Source organism: Cynocephalus volans, chromosome X, assembly GCF_027409185.1.
Source record: "Cynocephalus volans isolate mCynVol1 chromosome X, mCynVol1.pri, whole genome shotgun sequence".
Lineage (NCBI taxonomy): Eukaryota > Metazoa > Chordata > Mammalia > Dermoptera > Cynocephalidae > Cynocephalus > Cynocephalus volans.
In genome coordinates, this window is record NC_084478.1 from 85318312 (window position 1) to 85337527 (window position 19216).

The following is a 19216-nucleotide window of genomic DNA, read 5'->3' on the forward strand; positions in this document are numbered from 1 at the left end:
CCTCTTACCAATTGAGGAAAGAAATTACTTTGAATCATCTAGCGAGAATAATAAATGACTGAAAAAAGCATTAATGACATGGCATTTTCTAAATCAATGTTCCAAGATAAAGGCAACATTCATTAGACTCACTCTCTTCTAGTTTTAAAGAAACTGAAGGGTTGTTTCCTGTTTCATCCACATTTCCTTCACCACCTCCTCGAGATCTTGAATTCCAGACTTTAATCACTTCAACATCATTGTCACTACCACTTCCACTTGAGCTACTATGTTTTTTCCCCTTTTTCCCCTTTGTTTTCTTCTTTCTAAAAAAAAGAACAAATTTAGATTGTTAGGAAAGCACAGTAAAGATACAAATGCCAATTATCAGAGGACAATCAGTAAGGAGGGGTTTTAAGTGATGGCACAAATATTACTCAATTTACTTTGCATAATCATCAGAGCTTAAACTCATGGAAGTTTCATCTGAATCTGAAGCTATAAATTCATCCATACTGTCTTCATCAAAATATCCCTAGAGAAAAAAAAAGGACAAATGACTTAATAGTTTATTTCAGCTTACATTGGAAATTATAATGATGTTTATTTCCTTTAAGGATAAGTTAATTGACATGAGATAAGGAAAGACTGAGAAACTATCATAGAGGAGACAAAGGAAACATGACAGATATGACTACTAAATGCAATGGGAGGTCCTGGACTGGATCATGGAAAAGAAAAAAGACATAAGTACAAACACGAGGAAATCTAAATAAAGTTTACTGTTTTGTTAATAGTATTGAACTAAAATTAATTTCTTAGTTTTGATAATTTTATTATGGTTATGTAAGATGTTAACATTAGGGGAAACTGGGTCAAAGGTACAGGGGAACTCTGAACTATTTTTCAACTTTTCTATAGGTATAAAATTATTTCAAAATAAAGTTTTAAAAAATGGATTTAATAGAAGATTAATATTTAACACTCTTTACATAATCATAATGCATTCAAGGTATATAGAAATAATAGAGGTTGAATTAATGTATGACAAAGCAACAGAAAATCTGAATATACAGTAAGTCTATACATCAACGTTTTTCCTGAAGTTATTCTACTTCCAACAGGTACCTTTTAAACAATATTAGGTTACCTGATTTACCTTATTTTCTTTGCTAATGTAGTCCAGCTGCAAACACCAAGGATGCGTCCAGATTCTACTTAACATCTGAAAATCTTGGAAAAGTTTGGCACCTGCCTTTCCTCTTCCCCCCTCACTGCTATTACCTACGCCTGATCAAAAGATAAAAAACAATTCAGGTTAAAACACAAGAATTATCTATTTCAACTACAGTGTTTCTAGAATAGGGGTCTTAACCTTATCTGTGACAAGGACTTCTCTAGCAGTTGTAGAAAAACATTTTCTTTCTAAGAATAATGTTTTGAAACACATGAAACAAATAGGATTACAAAAGAAACTCATCATAGAGAAATTATCAAAGTATTAAAGAACAAATGTGTGGTACAGAAATATATGTGCTTTTTGAAAATAACATATTATGGTTCCGGTCAAGATGGTGAAGTAGACGGTTCCTAGCATCACTCTCTCCCACAAATCAACCTATTTGCTACTATTAAAAAGAAACAACAGGAGGCCCAAGAGCCGTTGCAAAACAGGCAGGAGCCATGTGCCATGGGACCGCCAGCCCAGGCCACTGCCCACCGCCCAGAGAAGCCTGTGAGGGCTGCTGGACCCACATGCCCCAAGTCAGCCATGCCAGAACAAGCAGGCACCATGGGATGCCCAGCCCAGGCCAGTTGCCACTGACCAGAGAGGCCTGAGAGCCACCAGGCCTACACTCCCTGAGTCAGCAATGCCAGAGGAGGCAGGTAACACAGGACCCCCAGTCCAGGCCAGTTCCTACCACCCAGGGAGGCCTGGGAGCTGCTGGGCCCACATGTCCTAAGCCAACTGTGCCAGAACAGGCACGCACCATGGGACCCCCATCCCAGGCTAGTCCCCACTGCCCATAAATCAGAGTGGAATGAGTGGACCGTGATACCCCCTGCCACAATGACTAAACACCAAAGGAAAGATACCAGAAATATGAAAAATCAAGAAAGTACATCACCACCAAAGGAAAATAATAACTCTCAAGCTCTAGATGCTATAGAACAGGAAGTCCTTGAAATGACTGACAATGAATTTTGAGCAACAATTCTGAGGAAGGAAACTAAATGAGATACAAGAAAACTCAGGCAACACAATGAAATGAGACAAAGTATACAGAACCTGAAAGAAGAAATGTACAAAGAAATCAATACCGAGAAAAAGAATGTAGCAGACCTTATAGAGTTGAAGGATTCACTCAATGAAATGAAAAACACAACAGACTCTAACCAGCAGGCTAGAACAAACAGAAGAGAGAATTTCTGACCTTGAAGGCAGGCTGTTTGAATTAACACAGGTGGACCAGAAAAAAAGAAAAAAGAATTTAAAATACTGAAGAAAATCTAAGAGAGATAACAGACAACCTTAAACGCTCAAATATCTGAATCATGGGTATTCCAGAAGGGGAAGAAAAAGGAAATGGCACTGAAAATGTATTCAATGAGATAATAGCAGAAAACTTCCCAGGTATAGAGAAAGTCACAGATCTTCAGATTCAGGAGGCCCAAAGATCCCCAAACATATTCAACCCAAAAAGTCCTCTCTAAGACATGTCATACTGAAACTGGCAAAACTCAAAGACAAAGAGAGAATCTTAAAAGCTGCAACAGAGAAGCAGCAATTCACCTATAAGGGAGCCCCAATCAGACTAACATCAGACTTTTCATCAGAAACCCTAAAAGCCAGAAAAGAATGGTATGATATATCTAAAATAAGAAAGGACAAAAACAGCCAGCCAAGAATAATTTATCCAGCAAGGCTATCCTTCCGAAATGAAGGGCAAATATAGTATATTTCTCAGATAAACAAAAACTGTGGGAGTTCACTACCACACGACCAGCCTTACAAGAAATTCTCAAGGAAGTACTGGGTTTGATACCTGAAAAACAACCATCACTGCCATGGATACCCAAGAAAGAACAAAAGCTACCAGTAAACAAAAATGCTAACAATAAAGAGAAAATATAGCTTATCTACCAACCCAAGAAACCAACAAACACAGAAGACAAACAGAAAATCAGAAAGAAAGGAACTAAAGATATGTAAAAGAAATCTAAACAAAAATCAATAAAATGCTAGGTGTAAATTAACACCTTTCAATAACAACTCTTAATGTAAAAGGATTAAATTCCCCACTCAAAAGACACAAACTGACTGACTGAATTAAAAATATGGACCAAACAATATGCTGCCTTCAAGAGACCCACCTCACCTGTAAAGACACACATAGACTAAGAGTGAAAGGATGGAAAAAGATATACCATGCAAATAGAAATGAAAAACGAGCTAGAGTAGCTATTCTTATATCAGATGAAAAGGACTATAAATAAAAAACCATAAAAAGATAAAAGGCCACTATAGAATGATAAAAGGATCTATCCATAAAGAACACATAACAATCATAAATATATATGCACCCAACGTCAGAGCAGCCAGATTTATAAAGCAAACACTATTAGATCTAAAGAATGAGATAGACACTAACATCATAATAGCAGCAGGGGACCTGAATACCACAATCTCAACATTGGTCAGATCATCTAGGCAAAAAATCAATAGAGAAACACAAGATCTAAACACTTTAGACCAATTGGAATTGGCAGATATCTACAGAACATTCCATCCAACAACCTCAGAATATTCATTCTTCTCATCAGCACAAGGAACATTCCGCAGGATAGACCACATGTTAGGTCAAAAAGCAAGTCTCAACAAATTCAAAAAATTGGAATTATTCCATGTACTTTTTCAGATCACAATGGATTAAAATTAGAAATCAATAACAAATGAAACTCTCAAAACTGTACAAACATATAGAAATTAAACACCATTCTACTTAATGACATATGGATCCAAGAAGAAACAGGAAATCAAAAAATTTCTTGAAACTAATGAAAATAATGACATATCACACCAAAACCCGTGGGATACAGCAAAAGCAGTACTAATGGGGAAATTTATCACACTAAATGCTTACTTCAGAAGAAGGGAAAGATGGCAGATATACAACCTAACACTTGACCTTGAAGAACAAGTAAAACAAGAACAATCCAAACCCAGCGCTGGTAGATGGAAAGAAATAATTAAGATCAGACCAGAACTAAATGAAATAGAAACCTGAAAAACAACACAAAACATCAATGAAACAAAAAGTTGGTTTTTTGAAAAGATAAATAAAATTGACAAACCTTTAGCAAGGCTAACTAAGAAAAAAAGAAAGAAGACCCAAATAACAAAAATTAGAAATGAAAAAGGCGATATTACAACTGATACCTCAGAAAAACAAGGAATCATTAGAGACTACTATGAACAAATATATGCCAACAAATTTGAAAATCTGGAGGAAATGGATAAATTTCCGGATACGTACAAACCACCAAAACTGAGCCAAGACGATACAGAAAATCTGAACAGACCAATAACAATAAAAGAGATTGAAGCTGTTATTAGAAGGCTTCCAACAAAGAAAAGCCCAGGACCGGATGGGTTCACTGCAGAGTTCTACCAAATCTTCAGAGAGGAATTGATACCAATTCTCTACAAACTCTTCCAAAAAATTGAAACCGAGGCCATTCTCGCAAACTCATTCTATAAGGCAAACACCCTGATACCAAACCAGACAAAGATACATCAAAAATAGAAAACTACAAGCCAATATCTTTGATGAATAGAGATGCAAAAACTCTCAATAGTAGCTAACAGAAAACAGCAACAGATACACAAAATTATACACCATGATCAAGTGGGATTCATACCAGAGATGCAAGCTTGGTTCAACATATGCAAATCAATAAATGTGATACACCACGTCAATAAAAGCAAGAACAAAAACCACATGACCATCTGTATAGATGTTAAAAAAGCACTGGACAAAATCCAACATTCGTTCATGATAAAGACTCTACAAGTTAGGTATAGACAGAAAATATCAACATAATTAAAGCCATATATGATAAGCCCACTGCCAATACCATCCTGAACGGGGAAAAGCTAAAAGCTTTTCCCTTAAGAACAGGAACTAGACAAGGATGCCCACTCTCACCACTCCTATTCAACATCATGTTGGAAGTGTTAGCCAGAACAATCAGAGAAGAGAAGGAAGTAAAGGGCAACCAGATTGGAAAAGATGAAGTCAAATTGTCCCTGTCTGTGGATGATGTGATACTATACACTGAACAGCCATGATTTCAGCAAAGTTGCAGGATACAAAATCAACACACAAAAAATCAGTAGCATTTCTATATTCCAACAGTGAACATGCAGAAAAAGAAATCTGGAAAGCTAGCTCATTTACAATAGCCACCAAAAAACTAAAATACTTAGGAATAAACTTAACCAAGGACATAAAAAATCTCTGCGAAGAGAACTACAAATCACTTTGAGAGAAAATAAAGACGACACAAGAAGATGGAAAGATATCCCATGCTCTTGGATCAGAAGAATTAACATTGTGAAAATGTCCATACTACCCAAAGTCATCTACAGATTCAATGCAATCCCCATCAAAATTCCAATGACATTTTTCTCAGAAATGGAAAAAACTATCCAGATGGAATAACAAAAGACCACCCATAGCCAAAGCAATCCTGAGCACACACACACAAAAAAAGCTGGAGGCATAACACTACCTGACTTTATACTACAAAGCTATAATAACCAAAACAGCATGATACTGGCATAAAAACAGACACATGGATCAATGGAATAGAGAACCCAGAAATCAGCCCATACACCTACAACCATCTGATCTTTGGCAAGGCACCAAGCCTGTACACTGGGGAAGAGACTGCCTCTTCAGCAAACGGTGCTGGGATAACTGGATATCCACATGCAGGAGAATGTAACTAGATCCGTACCTCTCACCATATACCAAAATCAACTCAAAATGGATTAAAGAATTAAATATACATCCTGAAACAATAAAACGGCTGAAAGAAAACAGGGAAAACACTCAAGGAAGTAGGATTCAGTAAAGACTTTACGAATACGACCCCAAAAACACAGGCAACCAAAGGAAAAATAAACAAATGGGATTATATCAAACTAAAAAGCTTCTGCACAGCAAAAGAAACAATCAACAGAGTGAAAAGACAACCAACAGAGGGGGAGAAAATATATGCAAAGTATACATCTGACAAAGGATTAATATCCAGATAAAAGGAACTCAAACAACTTTACAGTGAAAAACAAACAACCCAATTAAAAAAATGGGAACAGGAGCTGAATAGGCATTTCTCAAAGGAAGAAATACAAATGGACAACAGATACATGAAAAAATGCTCAACATTACTCAGCATTTGGGAAATGCAAATCAAAACCACTGTGAGATACCATCTCACTCGTTAGGATGGCTAATATCCAAAAGGCTGAGAATGATAAATGATGACAAGGTTACAGAGAAAAAGGAACTTTCCTACACTGTTGGTGAGACTGCAAAATGGTGCAGCCTTTATGGAAAGTGGTATGGAGGTTACTCAAACAATTACAGATAGACCTACCATATGACCCAGCTATTCCATGGCAGGGAATATACCCAGAGGAATGGAAATCATCATGTCAAAGGAATACCTGTACTCCCATGTTTACTGCAGCACTATTTACAATAGCCAAGAGTTGGAACCAGCCCAAATATCCATCATCAGGTATGTGGATAAGGAAACTGTGGTATATCTGCACAATGGAATACTACTATACTATAAATAAGAATGAAATACTACCATTTGCAAGAATATGGATGGACTTAGAAAAAATTATATTAAATGAAACAAGTCAGGCGCAAAAAGAGAAATACCACATGTTCTCACTTATCTGTGGGAGCTCTAAATAAATAAATACATAATATACAAACAAATGGGGGGGGGAGAAAGACACAACAATCACAATTCCTTGAACTTGTTAAGACAAGTGAACAGATATGATGTAGTGGGGGGGAGGGGAGAGAGGAAGGGGGAAAAGAGGAATGGGTAAAGGGACACAAAAATCAACTACAATGTATATTGAGACGTTAAAATAAGAAAAAAAATTAAAAATTAAAAATTTTTAAAAATTAAAAACAAAGGAAATAATGTATTAAATAACAAAATATAACAGCAAGTCCTGGAGTTCCAGTCAAGATGGCAGAATAGACGGTTCCCAGAGTCACTCTCACCCAGAAATCAACCAATTTACTACTATGAAAATGTAACATCAGCCAAGCTGGGACCGCTGGAGCTCAGGGGAAGAGGAGGAGAGACCTACGGAGTTCATGGAGGTGGGAGAAACTACGATGAGAGAAAGAAAAAGCTACTCTGAGCGTTTCAGGCCACAGCTGCTTTAAGGCTTGAGCTGATGAGCACATGGAGCAGGAGCCGGCAGAAGACGTAGCTGTGCCCTTCAGATAGAGTTACATGGAGGCAGCAGGAGAGAAGGGGGCCTTGGTGACCCCCAGGACAGCAAGACCACTAATAGGGTTCCCATTGACCCATGCAGGAATGAGGAGCCAGAAGAACTGAAAAAAGGGAGCCATTCAGAAGCTGGTGAGTCATTGCAAGGGACCAGCGCAGGGCCCGTCCCATGGGAAGTGATTGGAGCACGGGCGGTGGGCGAGATGGGAACACTGGGACATAGCAAGGACAGACGACCTGCCCCCAAATCAGCACAGGACCACTCAAAGGAGACTGGTCAGGAATGCAGAACTGCATGGGGTGCAGTTTGATGAAAAAACTCAGGCCCAGATCAGAGATTCTACAGAACACAGATCCACCGGGTCTCTGGAGAGCAGGAAGTACCTATAAGATCAACCATTAAACCCTGAACTGCACAAAAAGCCTTCCCTAGGGAAACAGCAGCAAAGCAGCAATTTAAACAACCACACAGCTCAAGTACTGGTTCCCACAACAGGAAGTTCCCCCGTGTTAGAAGCAAAGGACAAAAAATTAGTTCTGGCCCAGGCACACCACCAGCACCTTGGGGCCTGCCTGGGAACGGGAGGCTTGGATCTGGGGACCGGACCCCACTCCCACTTCCAGGCAAACTGCACCAAGTGCCTTGGGGCCAGCCTGGGGACCTGAAGCATGGAGAAGGGGACTGGACCCCCCTCCCACAACCAGTCACACCACGCCAGCACCTCGGGGCCCGCCTAGGGACCCAGGGCATGGAGAAAGTGACCAGACTGCCTTCTCACAACCAGGCACATGGTGCCAACACCTTGGGGCCTGCCCAGAGACCCAGGGCATGGAGAAGGAGACCAGACCGCCCTCCATCAACCAGGCACACCACACTAGCACCTCAGGGCCCGCCCAGGGACCTGGGGCATGAAGAAGGGGACCGGACCCCCCCTCCCACAACTAGGCACACTGAGCCAGCTCCTTGGGTCCTGCCCAGTGACCCGAGGCATGGAGAAGGGGACCAGAACCCCCTCCCACAACCAGGCACACCAAGCCAGCACCTTGGGTCCCACCTAATGACCCGAGGCATGGAGCCAGGAACCAGACCCTCCTCCCACAACAAGACACACCACACCAGTACCTCAGGGCCCACCCAGGGACCTGAGGCAAGGAAAAGGGGACTGGACCTCTCTCCCACAACCAGGGACACTGCCCAGGAACCAGAGGCATGGAGAAGGGGACCAAACACACCCCACAACCAGGCATACTGCCAGTGCCAAGGAGAATGCCAAAAACAGCACCTCCACATGGGTGGCCCACCACAGCCACCACAATAACCATGGCTGCCACGAAAGCAGCTAGACACCACAGCCACCACACAGATGGTCTGCCAACCACTGGAGTGGATTCACACAAGGAGAGTCACCAGCAGAGACAAAGAAAAGAAGAGGATGTTTCTTTCCACAAAGCCCATTTCAGAGTGACAGAAAAAGCATCTGCTCTATGATAATATTGGGGGACCTGATCAAATCTCTCAGCATTGGGCAGATCATCAAGGCAACAAATTAAGAGAGTAACCATGACTCTTTCAGAAGGAGAGAAGAAATCTAGGGTAATTAGAGGTGGGAGGGGGAGGGAATGGGGAAAGTGGAGAGATTGGACAAGGGGCATAAGGAATAATTATGATTTGTAACAATATATATGCTAGTAATATTGATTTCATCAATATAGCTCAATGTTCAGCCTCAAAAATATGTATAATCAATTTTGATTCAGTAGATAAAATACATTTTTTAAAAAATGATTCAATAGATAAAATAAATTTTAAAAAAAAGAAAAGAGAAATCAGGAAAGTACAGAGAAGAAAATAAAATCACTCCTAAATCCATAAGAAAAAAAGTATTAATGAACGTGATTTTGAAATATCAGTAACAACAATATGTAAAAATATTTCTGATTTCTACTGAAAACAAAGTCAGTTATCACTGATATTATTACAGTTGTTGTTTATACTCATAATTGGAAAAATGCTGCTATTTTAGTTAGAAGTTAGTGAATATTAATATGAAATTGTTTTCTTATTTAGGCTCATATACCCTCTGAAATTTTATCCATGGACTCTAGATTACAAGCTCCTATTTTAGATAAAGCCTCACTCCCTATGAGTAGTCCTTTAGCAACTCCCTCCACCTAAATTTACTCAAAAAAAATATACTTCTAAATAACATTTCTGATGCAGAAATGTAAATATTAGCTTTGTTCCATACAGAATAATTTCAACAGAATTATACTTTTCCTATGAAACTGAAATGAAAATTAAATGAATGAGCATTTTATTAATGATAAAATTATCAAGGAAGTAAAATGCTAAAGAAAAAGCTGATTAAAAGAAAAAAAGCATTTAAGCAGTAACGTATTTTCCTTTCCACAGTTTTAAACAATGTAAGCTCACCAATAATTAGCAAGCCTTGTTTCCATGAGTGACAAAAGAAAATTTGGTAATGATACAAAACACTAATAAAAACGCATAAAAATCTGGTGCTTATTATTTTGCGTGATAGAGGTATTTCCATTGTGTATAACAGAAATCACTGCTATAAAAATGACATATCTAATTTCTTGGCATACAACTGTTCCTAGCATTCCCTTATAATTATTTTTATTTCTGTAAGGCCAGTAGTGATATTCTTTCATTCCTTATTTTAGTTATTTGTACTTTCTCTCTTTATTACCTTGTAAAGATGTATCAATTATGTTAATGTTTTCAAAGGACCTACTTTTAGTTTCAATGATTTTTTTCTATTGTTTCTGTATTCTTTATATTTCCTTCTTTATTATTTCCTTCCTTTTCTTGTTTTGGGTTTAATTCACTCTTATTTTACTTTCTTAAAGTAGACAATTAGATTATAAACTTGAGATCTTTCTTCTTTTCTAATATAGGCATTTACAACTATACATTTCCTTCAAAGAATGGCTTAAGCTGTATCTCATAATTGGATACCCTGTGCTTTTGTTTTCATTCAACTCTATCTTTTTTTTTTTTTTTTTTTTTTTCCGTGACCGGCGCTCAGCCAGGGAGTGCACCGCTCATCCTTATATAGGATCTGAACCCGCGGCGGCGGGAGCGTCTCCGCGCTGCTAGCGCAGCACGCTACCGAGTGCGCCACGGGCTCAGCCCCAACTCTATCTTTTTAATTTCCCTTTTGATTTTTTCTTTGATCCATTGGTTACTTTGGAGTGTGTTGTTTAACTTACATGTATTTGTAAATTTTCTATCTTTCCTTTGGTATTGGTTTCTAATTCTAATTTTATTCCAATGTGGTTAAAAAACTACTTTGGTAATGAGAGAGAAGTTTATAATGATAAACACTTATATTAAAAAGGAAGAAAGACCTCAAATAAAATACCTAACTTTACATGTCAAGGAACTAGAAAAAGAAAAAGCTAAACCAAAAGCTACCAGAAGAAAGGAAATAATAAGGATCAGAGCAAAAATAAATCAGAGAATAGATAAACTATAGGAGGAAAAAACCACACAGAATTGACAACACTCAGCCAGAAGACTCAAATTAATAAAATCAGAAATGAAGACAAGAAATAAAAAGAATCATAAATAAATAGAGACTAAAAAGAAATGAAAAAACCAATGAAACTAAGAGTTGGTTTTTTTAAAAGACAAAGAAAATTGACAAACCCTTAGCTAGAATAAAAGAGAGAGAGGATTCAAACATATAAAATCAGAAACGAAGAAGGAAACATTACAATTGATACAACAGAAATACAAGGAGTCGTAAGAGATTACTATAAACAATTACATATCAACAAACTGGATAATTACAGAAAATGGATAAATTCCTACAAATATACAACCTATCAACACTGAATCAAAAGAAACAGGAAGCCTGAACAGACCAAATACAAATAAAGAGTTTGAAGTAGTAATCAAAAACCTCCCAAGAAGAGCTCAGAACCAGATGGCTTCACAGCTGAATTCTACCAAGCATTCAAAGAATTAATACCAGATTTCCAGGCAAGACGGTGGAAGAGATGGTCTGCAGTGTCACTCTCTCCTACAAATCAACCAATTTACAACTATTAAAAAGCAACAACAGCCAAGCAGGGGCTGCTAGAGCTCAGGGGAAGAAGAGGAGAGATCTACAGATTGCATGAAGGCTGGAGAAGCCACGATGAGAGAAAGAAAAAACCTCTCCAACCTTTTCAAGCCCCAGCCACTTCTAGGCCTGGAGCTGCTGGGCGCACCAAGCAGGAGCCAGCAAAAGCCACAGCTGTGCCCTCCAGATGAAGTTGCATGGAGGTGGCAGGGGAGAAGAGGGCCTTGGTGGCCCCCAGGCCAGCAAGACCACTAATAGGGTTCTAGTGAACCCACACAGGAGCAAGGAGCCACAACAACTGAAAAAAAGGAGCCACTAAGAGGCCAGTGAGTCATTGCAAGGGACCAGTGTACAGTCCATCCCTTGGGAAGTGTTTGCAGCACAGGCGGTGGGGAGACGGGCCCACTGGGAGAACAATGGGGATGCAACAAGGACAGCAGATCTGTCCCCCAATCAGCGAAGGACCACTCAGAGGAGACTGGTCAGGAATATAGAATTGCATGGGGTGCAGTTTGATGAAAAGACTCATGACCAGACCAGCGTTTCTACACAACCTAGGTGCACTGGATTTCACTAAACTCAGAAATCCTATAAAGTCAACCATTAAAACCTAGTTGCACAAAAAGCCTTCCCCAAGGAATCAACACCAAAGCAGCAATTTAGCTCAACCACAGCAGAGCTCAGGTACGGGTCCCCACAGGAAGTTCCCCCACTTTAGAAGTAAACAAATGACAACAAATTAGTTCCAGTGCAGAGTTAAGTGGTGGGAACAGCAAATAATCCAACACAGAACTGAAAGAAAAAACAGAGTACTCACAGCCAGAGACAAAGTTTGATATTAACTAGTATAGGTCTCATTTCACCAAAGAACACCTGTAACACCTAGAGGGACCAGAAATCCCCTGGGCTACCAAGCCAGAAAGGGGGGACAACAAGGCACACTGCCTGTGCCACAGGCCTGCCCAGGATCCAGAGGCATGGAGTCAGGGACTGAACCCTCCACACACAACCAGGCACACCGCCAGCACCATGGGGCTTGCCTGGGGTCCAGAGGCATGGATCCAAGAACCGAAACCCCCGCCCACAAACAGGCACACTGCCAGCGCCATGGGGCCCACCTGGGGTCCTGAGGCATGGATCTGAGGACCAGAATCCCCTCCCACAACCAGTCACACCACCATTGCCACCACCAAACATCACCTCCATGTGGTTGGCCCACCACAATAACCATGGCGGCCACAAAAGTGGCTAGACACCACAACCACCGTGCAGATGGTCCAACAGCCACTGGAGTGCACTGACACAAGGAGAGTCACCAGGAGAGATCAAAGAAAAGAAGAGGATGTCTCTCTCCACAAAGCTCATTCCAAAGTGACAGAGAAGCATCTGCTCTATGATAATATTGGGGGACTTGAACAAACCCCTCAGCATTGGACAGATCTAGGCAACAAATCAACAGAGTAACCATTATTCTTTCAGAAGGAGAGAAGAAATCTACAGTAATGGGATGGGGGAGGGAGGTGGGATGGGGACAGATTGGACAGGGGGCATAAAGAATAAGTACAATTTGTAACAATATATATGTTAGTAATATTGATTTGACCAACATATGTCAATGTTGAACCCCAAAAATATGTATAATAAATTATGATTCTATAAAAACTAAACAAATAAACAAACAAAAACCTTCTTTAACTTTTCCAAAAACTAGAATTAGAGGAAATACTTCCAAACTCATTTTATAAAGCCAGCTCCACACTGATACCAAAGCCAGACAAATACACCAAAAAAAAAAACTACAAGCTACTATCACTGATGAACAAAGATGTCAAAATCCTCAAAGTACTAGCAAACCTAATTCAAGAACACATCAAAGACATTATATGCTGTAGTGGATTAAATTACATCCCCCCAAAACTCACTGAAACTTGAACTCCATCCCCCAAGTTTTATGTATTAGAAACTTAGCCCCCAATGTGACTGTTAAGAGGGTGGGAAATCCTGTTATGGTAATTGAAAGGTGGAGCCTTTAAGAGGTCATTGGATTGTAGGACTGAGCAGTAGTAAATGGATTAAAAATAGTGGTCAGGGGCGTGTTTCTGAGGGCTGTAAAAGAAGAGGAAAGTCTGGCTCTCTCTGCTTCTACCATCTTGCAGTGTGACACCCCCGGGTCACTGTCACCACCACCAGATGGACTTTGGACTTCCCAGCCTCAAAAACTATAAGCAATAAATTTTGTTTTTCTTTATGAATCACCCAGTTGCAGGTATTTTGTTATAAGCAACATAAATGGACTAACACATGCCATGACCAAGTGGGATTTATACCTGGGATGCCAGGTTTAACATATGCAAAATGTTAAGCCAATGCAATACATCATATTAACAAAATGAAAGATAAAAACTATATAATCATCTCAACAGATGGAGAAAAACCATTAGACAAAGTTTAACATTTCACAACAAAAAGTTTCAACAAAATAGAGAAGAAAATTTTTTCAACATGATAAGGGCCATTTATAAAAAACCCACAGCTAATATAATAATCAATGAAGAAAAACTGAAAACTTTTCCTCTAAGACCTAGAACAAGGCAAGGATGCCTACTCTCACCTTTTCTATTTAACACAGTACTGGAAGTACAACCAAGAGCAATGAGACAAGAAAAAGAAATAAAAGGCATCCAAATCAGAAAGAAAAAGAGGACATGATCCTATATTTAAAAATCCCTAAAGACTCCACTAAAAAAGTGTTGAAACTAATAAATGAATTCAGTAAAGTTGCAGGATACCACCAACATAAAAAATCAGTTCCATTTCTTTAAACCAATAACAATCTATCCAAAAAAGAAATAAAGAAAACAATCTCATTTACAATAACATCAAAAGAAGAAATACTTAGGAATAAAGTTTGATCAATGAAGTCAAAGATCTGTACACTGAAAACTAAAAATACACTGATGAAAGAAATTGAAAACACAAATAAATGGAAAGATATCCTACAGTTGTAGATTAGCAAAATCAATCTTGTTAAAATGTTCATACTACCCAAAGCAATATACAGATTAGACACAATCCCTGCTGAAACTCCAATGGCATTCTTCTCGAAAACAGAAAAAGTTCTAAAATTTGTTGGTAACCAGAAAAGACCATACTCAGCCAATACAATCTTGAGGGTAAAAAAATTAAGTTAGAGGCATCACATTTCCTGGTTTCAAATCATATTACAAAGCAATAGTAATCAAAACAGTATGGTACTAGCATAAAAAAGACTCATAGACCAATGGAACAGAATAGAGAACCCAGAAACAAACCCAAACATATATGGTCAACTAATTTTTGACAAGTCCACCAAGAAGAAACAATGGGGAAAGGATAGTCTCCTCAATAAATAGTAACAAGAAAACTGGATATCCACATGCTTAAGAATGAAACTGGAGGGCCGAGCCCGTGGCGCACTTGGTAGGGTGCTGCGCTGGGAGCGCGGCGATCCTCCCGCCGCGGGTTCGGATCCTATATAGGACTGACCGGTGCACTCACTGGCTGAGTGCCGGTCACGAAAAAACGACAAAAAAAAAAAAAAAAAAAAAAAAAAAGAATGAAACTGGAAACTTATCTTACACCATACACAAAAATCAACTCAAAATGGATTAAAGACCTAAACTTAAAACCTGAAACCAGAACACTCCTCAAAGAAAACATAGGGGAAAAGCTCCTTGATATTGGACTTAATGAGGATTTTATGGATATCTCACCAAAAGCACAAACAACAAAAGTAAAAATATGCAAGTGCAATTTCATCAAACCAAAAAATTTCTGTAAAGGAAACAATCAACAAAATGAAAAGGTAGCCTACAATAGGGGAGAAAATATTTGCAAACCATATATCAGATAGGGGTTTAATATCCAAAATATATCAGGAACTCACACAACTCAATAGCAAAAAGCCAAATAACCTGATTAGAAAATGAGCAAAGAACCTGAATAAACATTTCTCCAAAAAAGATATAAAAATGGCCAGTGGGTATATGAAAAGGTGCTCAACATCGCTAATCATCAGAGAAATACAAACCAAAATCACAATGAGATATCACCTCACACCTGTTAGAATGGCTGGTATCAAAAAGATGATAGATAAGTACTGGCGAGGGTTGTGAAAAAAGTGAACCCTTGTACACTGTTGGTGGGAATGTAGACTGGTGCAGCCACAGCAGAAAACAATATGGAAGTTCTTAAAGAAATAAAAAATATAATTATAGTCACGCACTGCTTAACGACAAGGATACATTCTGAGAAAGGCATCATAAGCCGATTTTGCCACTGTGTGAAAGTGTATTATGAAAGGGAACAGCAATGAATTTTTCTATATATACACTGGCCACTTAATTGCATGAGAGTGGACCCTATAATTATGTTACTAAGTCTTTCTGTTTCTCACTTTCCTCATCTGTTAAATGGGAATTAGAATACCAACCCCAGAAAGTTATGAAAATTAAATTATAGGTAGGGGGTTGTGCCTGGCACTCAGGAAGCATTCAGTGAGTGTTTACTGTTGTTCACTACTATTTTACTATGGGGATGGATGGGAATCTTTTAAAAATGTAAGAATTCTAAAGTAGACAACAGTCCTTTCACTTGGGGTCAGAACTAATATGTCAAATGCTTGGCTTTCTATTTTAGAGGTCTGAGCTACCTTTGGGAGGGTCACCTTGTAGGGAATCTAGGTACTACTCCTCAACGTATTTTGAAGTAGGTGTGTTTATATCAGCATCACCACAAACACCTGAGTACTGCATTGCACTAAGACATAATGCTGGCTACAAAGTCACTGAGAGACAGGAATTTTTCAGCTCCATTATAAACTTATGGGACCACCACTGTATAAGAGGTCCGTTGTTGACTGAAACATCATTATGTGGCATATGACCATACCACACAACCCAGCAATCCCTCTTTCAGAGTATATACCCAAAGGAAGTGAAATCACCACACTGTAAAGATATCTGCATCACCATGTTCACTGAAGCATTATTTACAATAGCCAGGATATGAAAACAACCTGTGTGTCAACAGATAAATGGATAAAGAAATTGTGAAATATTATTTACATGGGATATTATTTAGACTTAAAAGAGAAGGAGATCCTGCCATTTGTGAAAACTTGGGTGAATCTAGAGGACACTGTGGTGAAGTAAGCCAGACAAAGAAAGAAAAATACTGCATGATCTCACTAATATGTGGAATCTTAAAAAAAAAAAAAAAAAGCTTGAATACAAAGAAACAGAGTAGAATGTTATCAGGTGCAAGGGGTGGGGGAAATGAGAAGATGAGGGTCAAAGGGTACAAAATTTCAGTTATGTAAGATGGACAAGTCTAGAGATCTAATGTATAGCATGAGGACTACAATCAATAATATTGTATTTGTATACTGGAAATTGGCTTAGAGAGCAGATTCTAGGTAATTTTACAACACAGACACACAAAGGCAAATGCGAAACAATGCACAGGTAAATGTGCTTAACTACAGTAACCATTTCACTACGTAGATGTATATCAAAACATCATGTGGTGGGCTGGCTGTTTAGCTAGCTCAGTTGGTTAGAACGTGGTGTTATAACAACAAGGTCAAGGGTTCGGATCCCTGTATCAGCCAGCTGCCAAAAAAACAAACAAAAAACATCATGTTGTATACCTTAAATACATAAAATAAAAAAGATAGTATAGTAACACTTAAAAACAAGAAAATACTTTGTGTCCTTTTATCCTTTTAATTTACGGAAGGTTGTTTTATGATCTCACATATTGTCTATCTTGCAGAAGGTTCCAGGTGTAAGTCTAAGAGAAATGCGTTTTCTGCTGCTATTGGATGGAGTGTTCTAAAATGGTATTTTAACTCATTTGTTTATAGTGTTGTTAAGTTTCCTGTTCTGTTATTGAACTGCCTAGCTGTTCTACCCATTATTGAAAGCCTTTTGAGTTTTTAAAATTAATGTGAAGGAGAGATGTCAAAAAAGGTAAGCTACCTTTACCATTTTATTCTCCAAGAAAAACTGACAAGTGAATTTTTGTTTTATGAGGAAAAAAACTACTCTTGTACATATCATACACCATATACATCTTCTATTATAAAAAAATTTCATATGACTTTTAGGCCTAATTAGCTAAAGTAGAAAAAGGAAGGACATTTTAAAAATAGCAAAACTGAAGTTTCCTATATCTACACTACTGATTTGTTTTAGAGTTGATATTCTTTGCAGGGAATGGAAACCACACAAAAAGGATCTGCTAATAAGTTGGCCAAAATAAACAAATCCACAGAAAAAGGTGTTCTGTTCTACTCAAAAGAGCACTGACAATTATTACTGGATCATTATATCTATAATTTACTCATGATAGTAATGAATGTACCATGGGCTATAGATACAATAAATTTTATGCAGAGGTTCCCAAAGCCCTGAAAATCATTTCAAGGTATTCTCCACTTAAATGATTAGGAAAGTTTGATCTGGAGAACCTTGGGGGTGGGTTGATCACTAAAAATCGGGAAACACCTTGCAGTATTCCCACATCCAGTTTATCTCAAAATCTTTTTAACATCACAGAAATCTGAATTTATATCCTCTAATGCTCCTTAAGAGTTAACTGTTAGGAATCAAGGTTACTTTTGGGCAAAACAAAGACATAGGAAAGCCTGAAAACCCAAACAATTACACTCCTACCATGAGGTGCGCAGGGGAGTTCTGCACATAATGAACAACAAATGAAAAAAAAAAATCATCTCATCAATAGAAGTTATCTCATCAATGCAAGTGCTATAAAGCTGACATGAAGCAAGCGGCTTAGTTTTGATGTCTAAACATGTGTTTTTACATCTGTTGAGATCTAAATCTAAACCTTGTAGTCATATCACCTTCTAATTGGCCACACAGTACAGGAATCTCACATGAAAACCACCATCCTTGAATTGTCATGCAAAGACTGATAAAATTGGTAACATTCTCTGGGGTATGCTTACCTTATGTGGGCAAAAAGCAGAAGAAACAAAGGAATAAAATTACAGATACCTAAGAGCCCCCAGTTTAGCCCAAATTCCTAGTAATTTAAGAGTTTTAAAAGTGTCAAGCACAAACTGTAATACAGAGGGATCCCAGACTGATAACCCTAGACCCCTAGCAGAAGCAACTACAACTCCTTTCTGGAATAACCAATAGTTATCCTAGGCTTCAAAGACACATGTAATGCTCCAAGGGATATCAGGAACTTGTGGCCAAACTTGTGGTACTTAAACACACAGGAAAACAATGCAGTACGCCTAAAAAACAGAAGCATGAAAGAGATGAAAGAAAACTGGAAGAATTTCAGAAACTGTAATACCCGGACACAGACTATAACTATTCACTACATTTAAACAAATGCTACAGATAAACTTGAAATTACATGCAGGACATAGGAAATGATAAAGAATTTAAAAATTAGCTGAAAAAAAACTGAATAGAACTTTTGAAGATAAAAAAAGCCAGAGTTATTTTTTTAAAGCTTTATTGAGATATAGTTCACATATCACACAATTTACCAGAGTACACGATTCAGTGTCT

At 38.3% G+C, this 19216-nt stretch overlaps 1 protein-coding gene across 5 annotated transcripts in view; it reads right to left on the bottom strand.

Moving 5' to 3' along the window:
* The window catches only part of ATRX (ATRX chromatin remodeler), a 222154-nt gene that overhangs the window by 56725 nt on the left and 146213 nt on the right, over positions 1-19216 (bottom strand). For all 5 annotated transcript variants that reach the window (XM_063083057.1, XM_063083056.1, XM_063083059.1 and 2 more), the window contains 3 exons: positions 1139-1269; positions 426-514; positions 133-305 (listed from right to left, as the gene is read on the bottom strand). In XM_063083057.1, coding sequence (XP_062939127.1) covers positions 133-305; positions 426-514; positions 1139-1269 — 393 coding nt within the window. The remainder of the gene's footprint in view (positions 1-132; positions 306-425; positions 515-1138; positions 1270-19216) is intronic.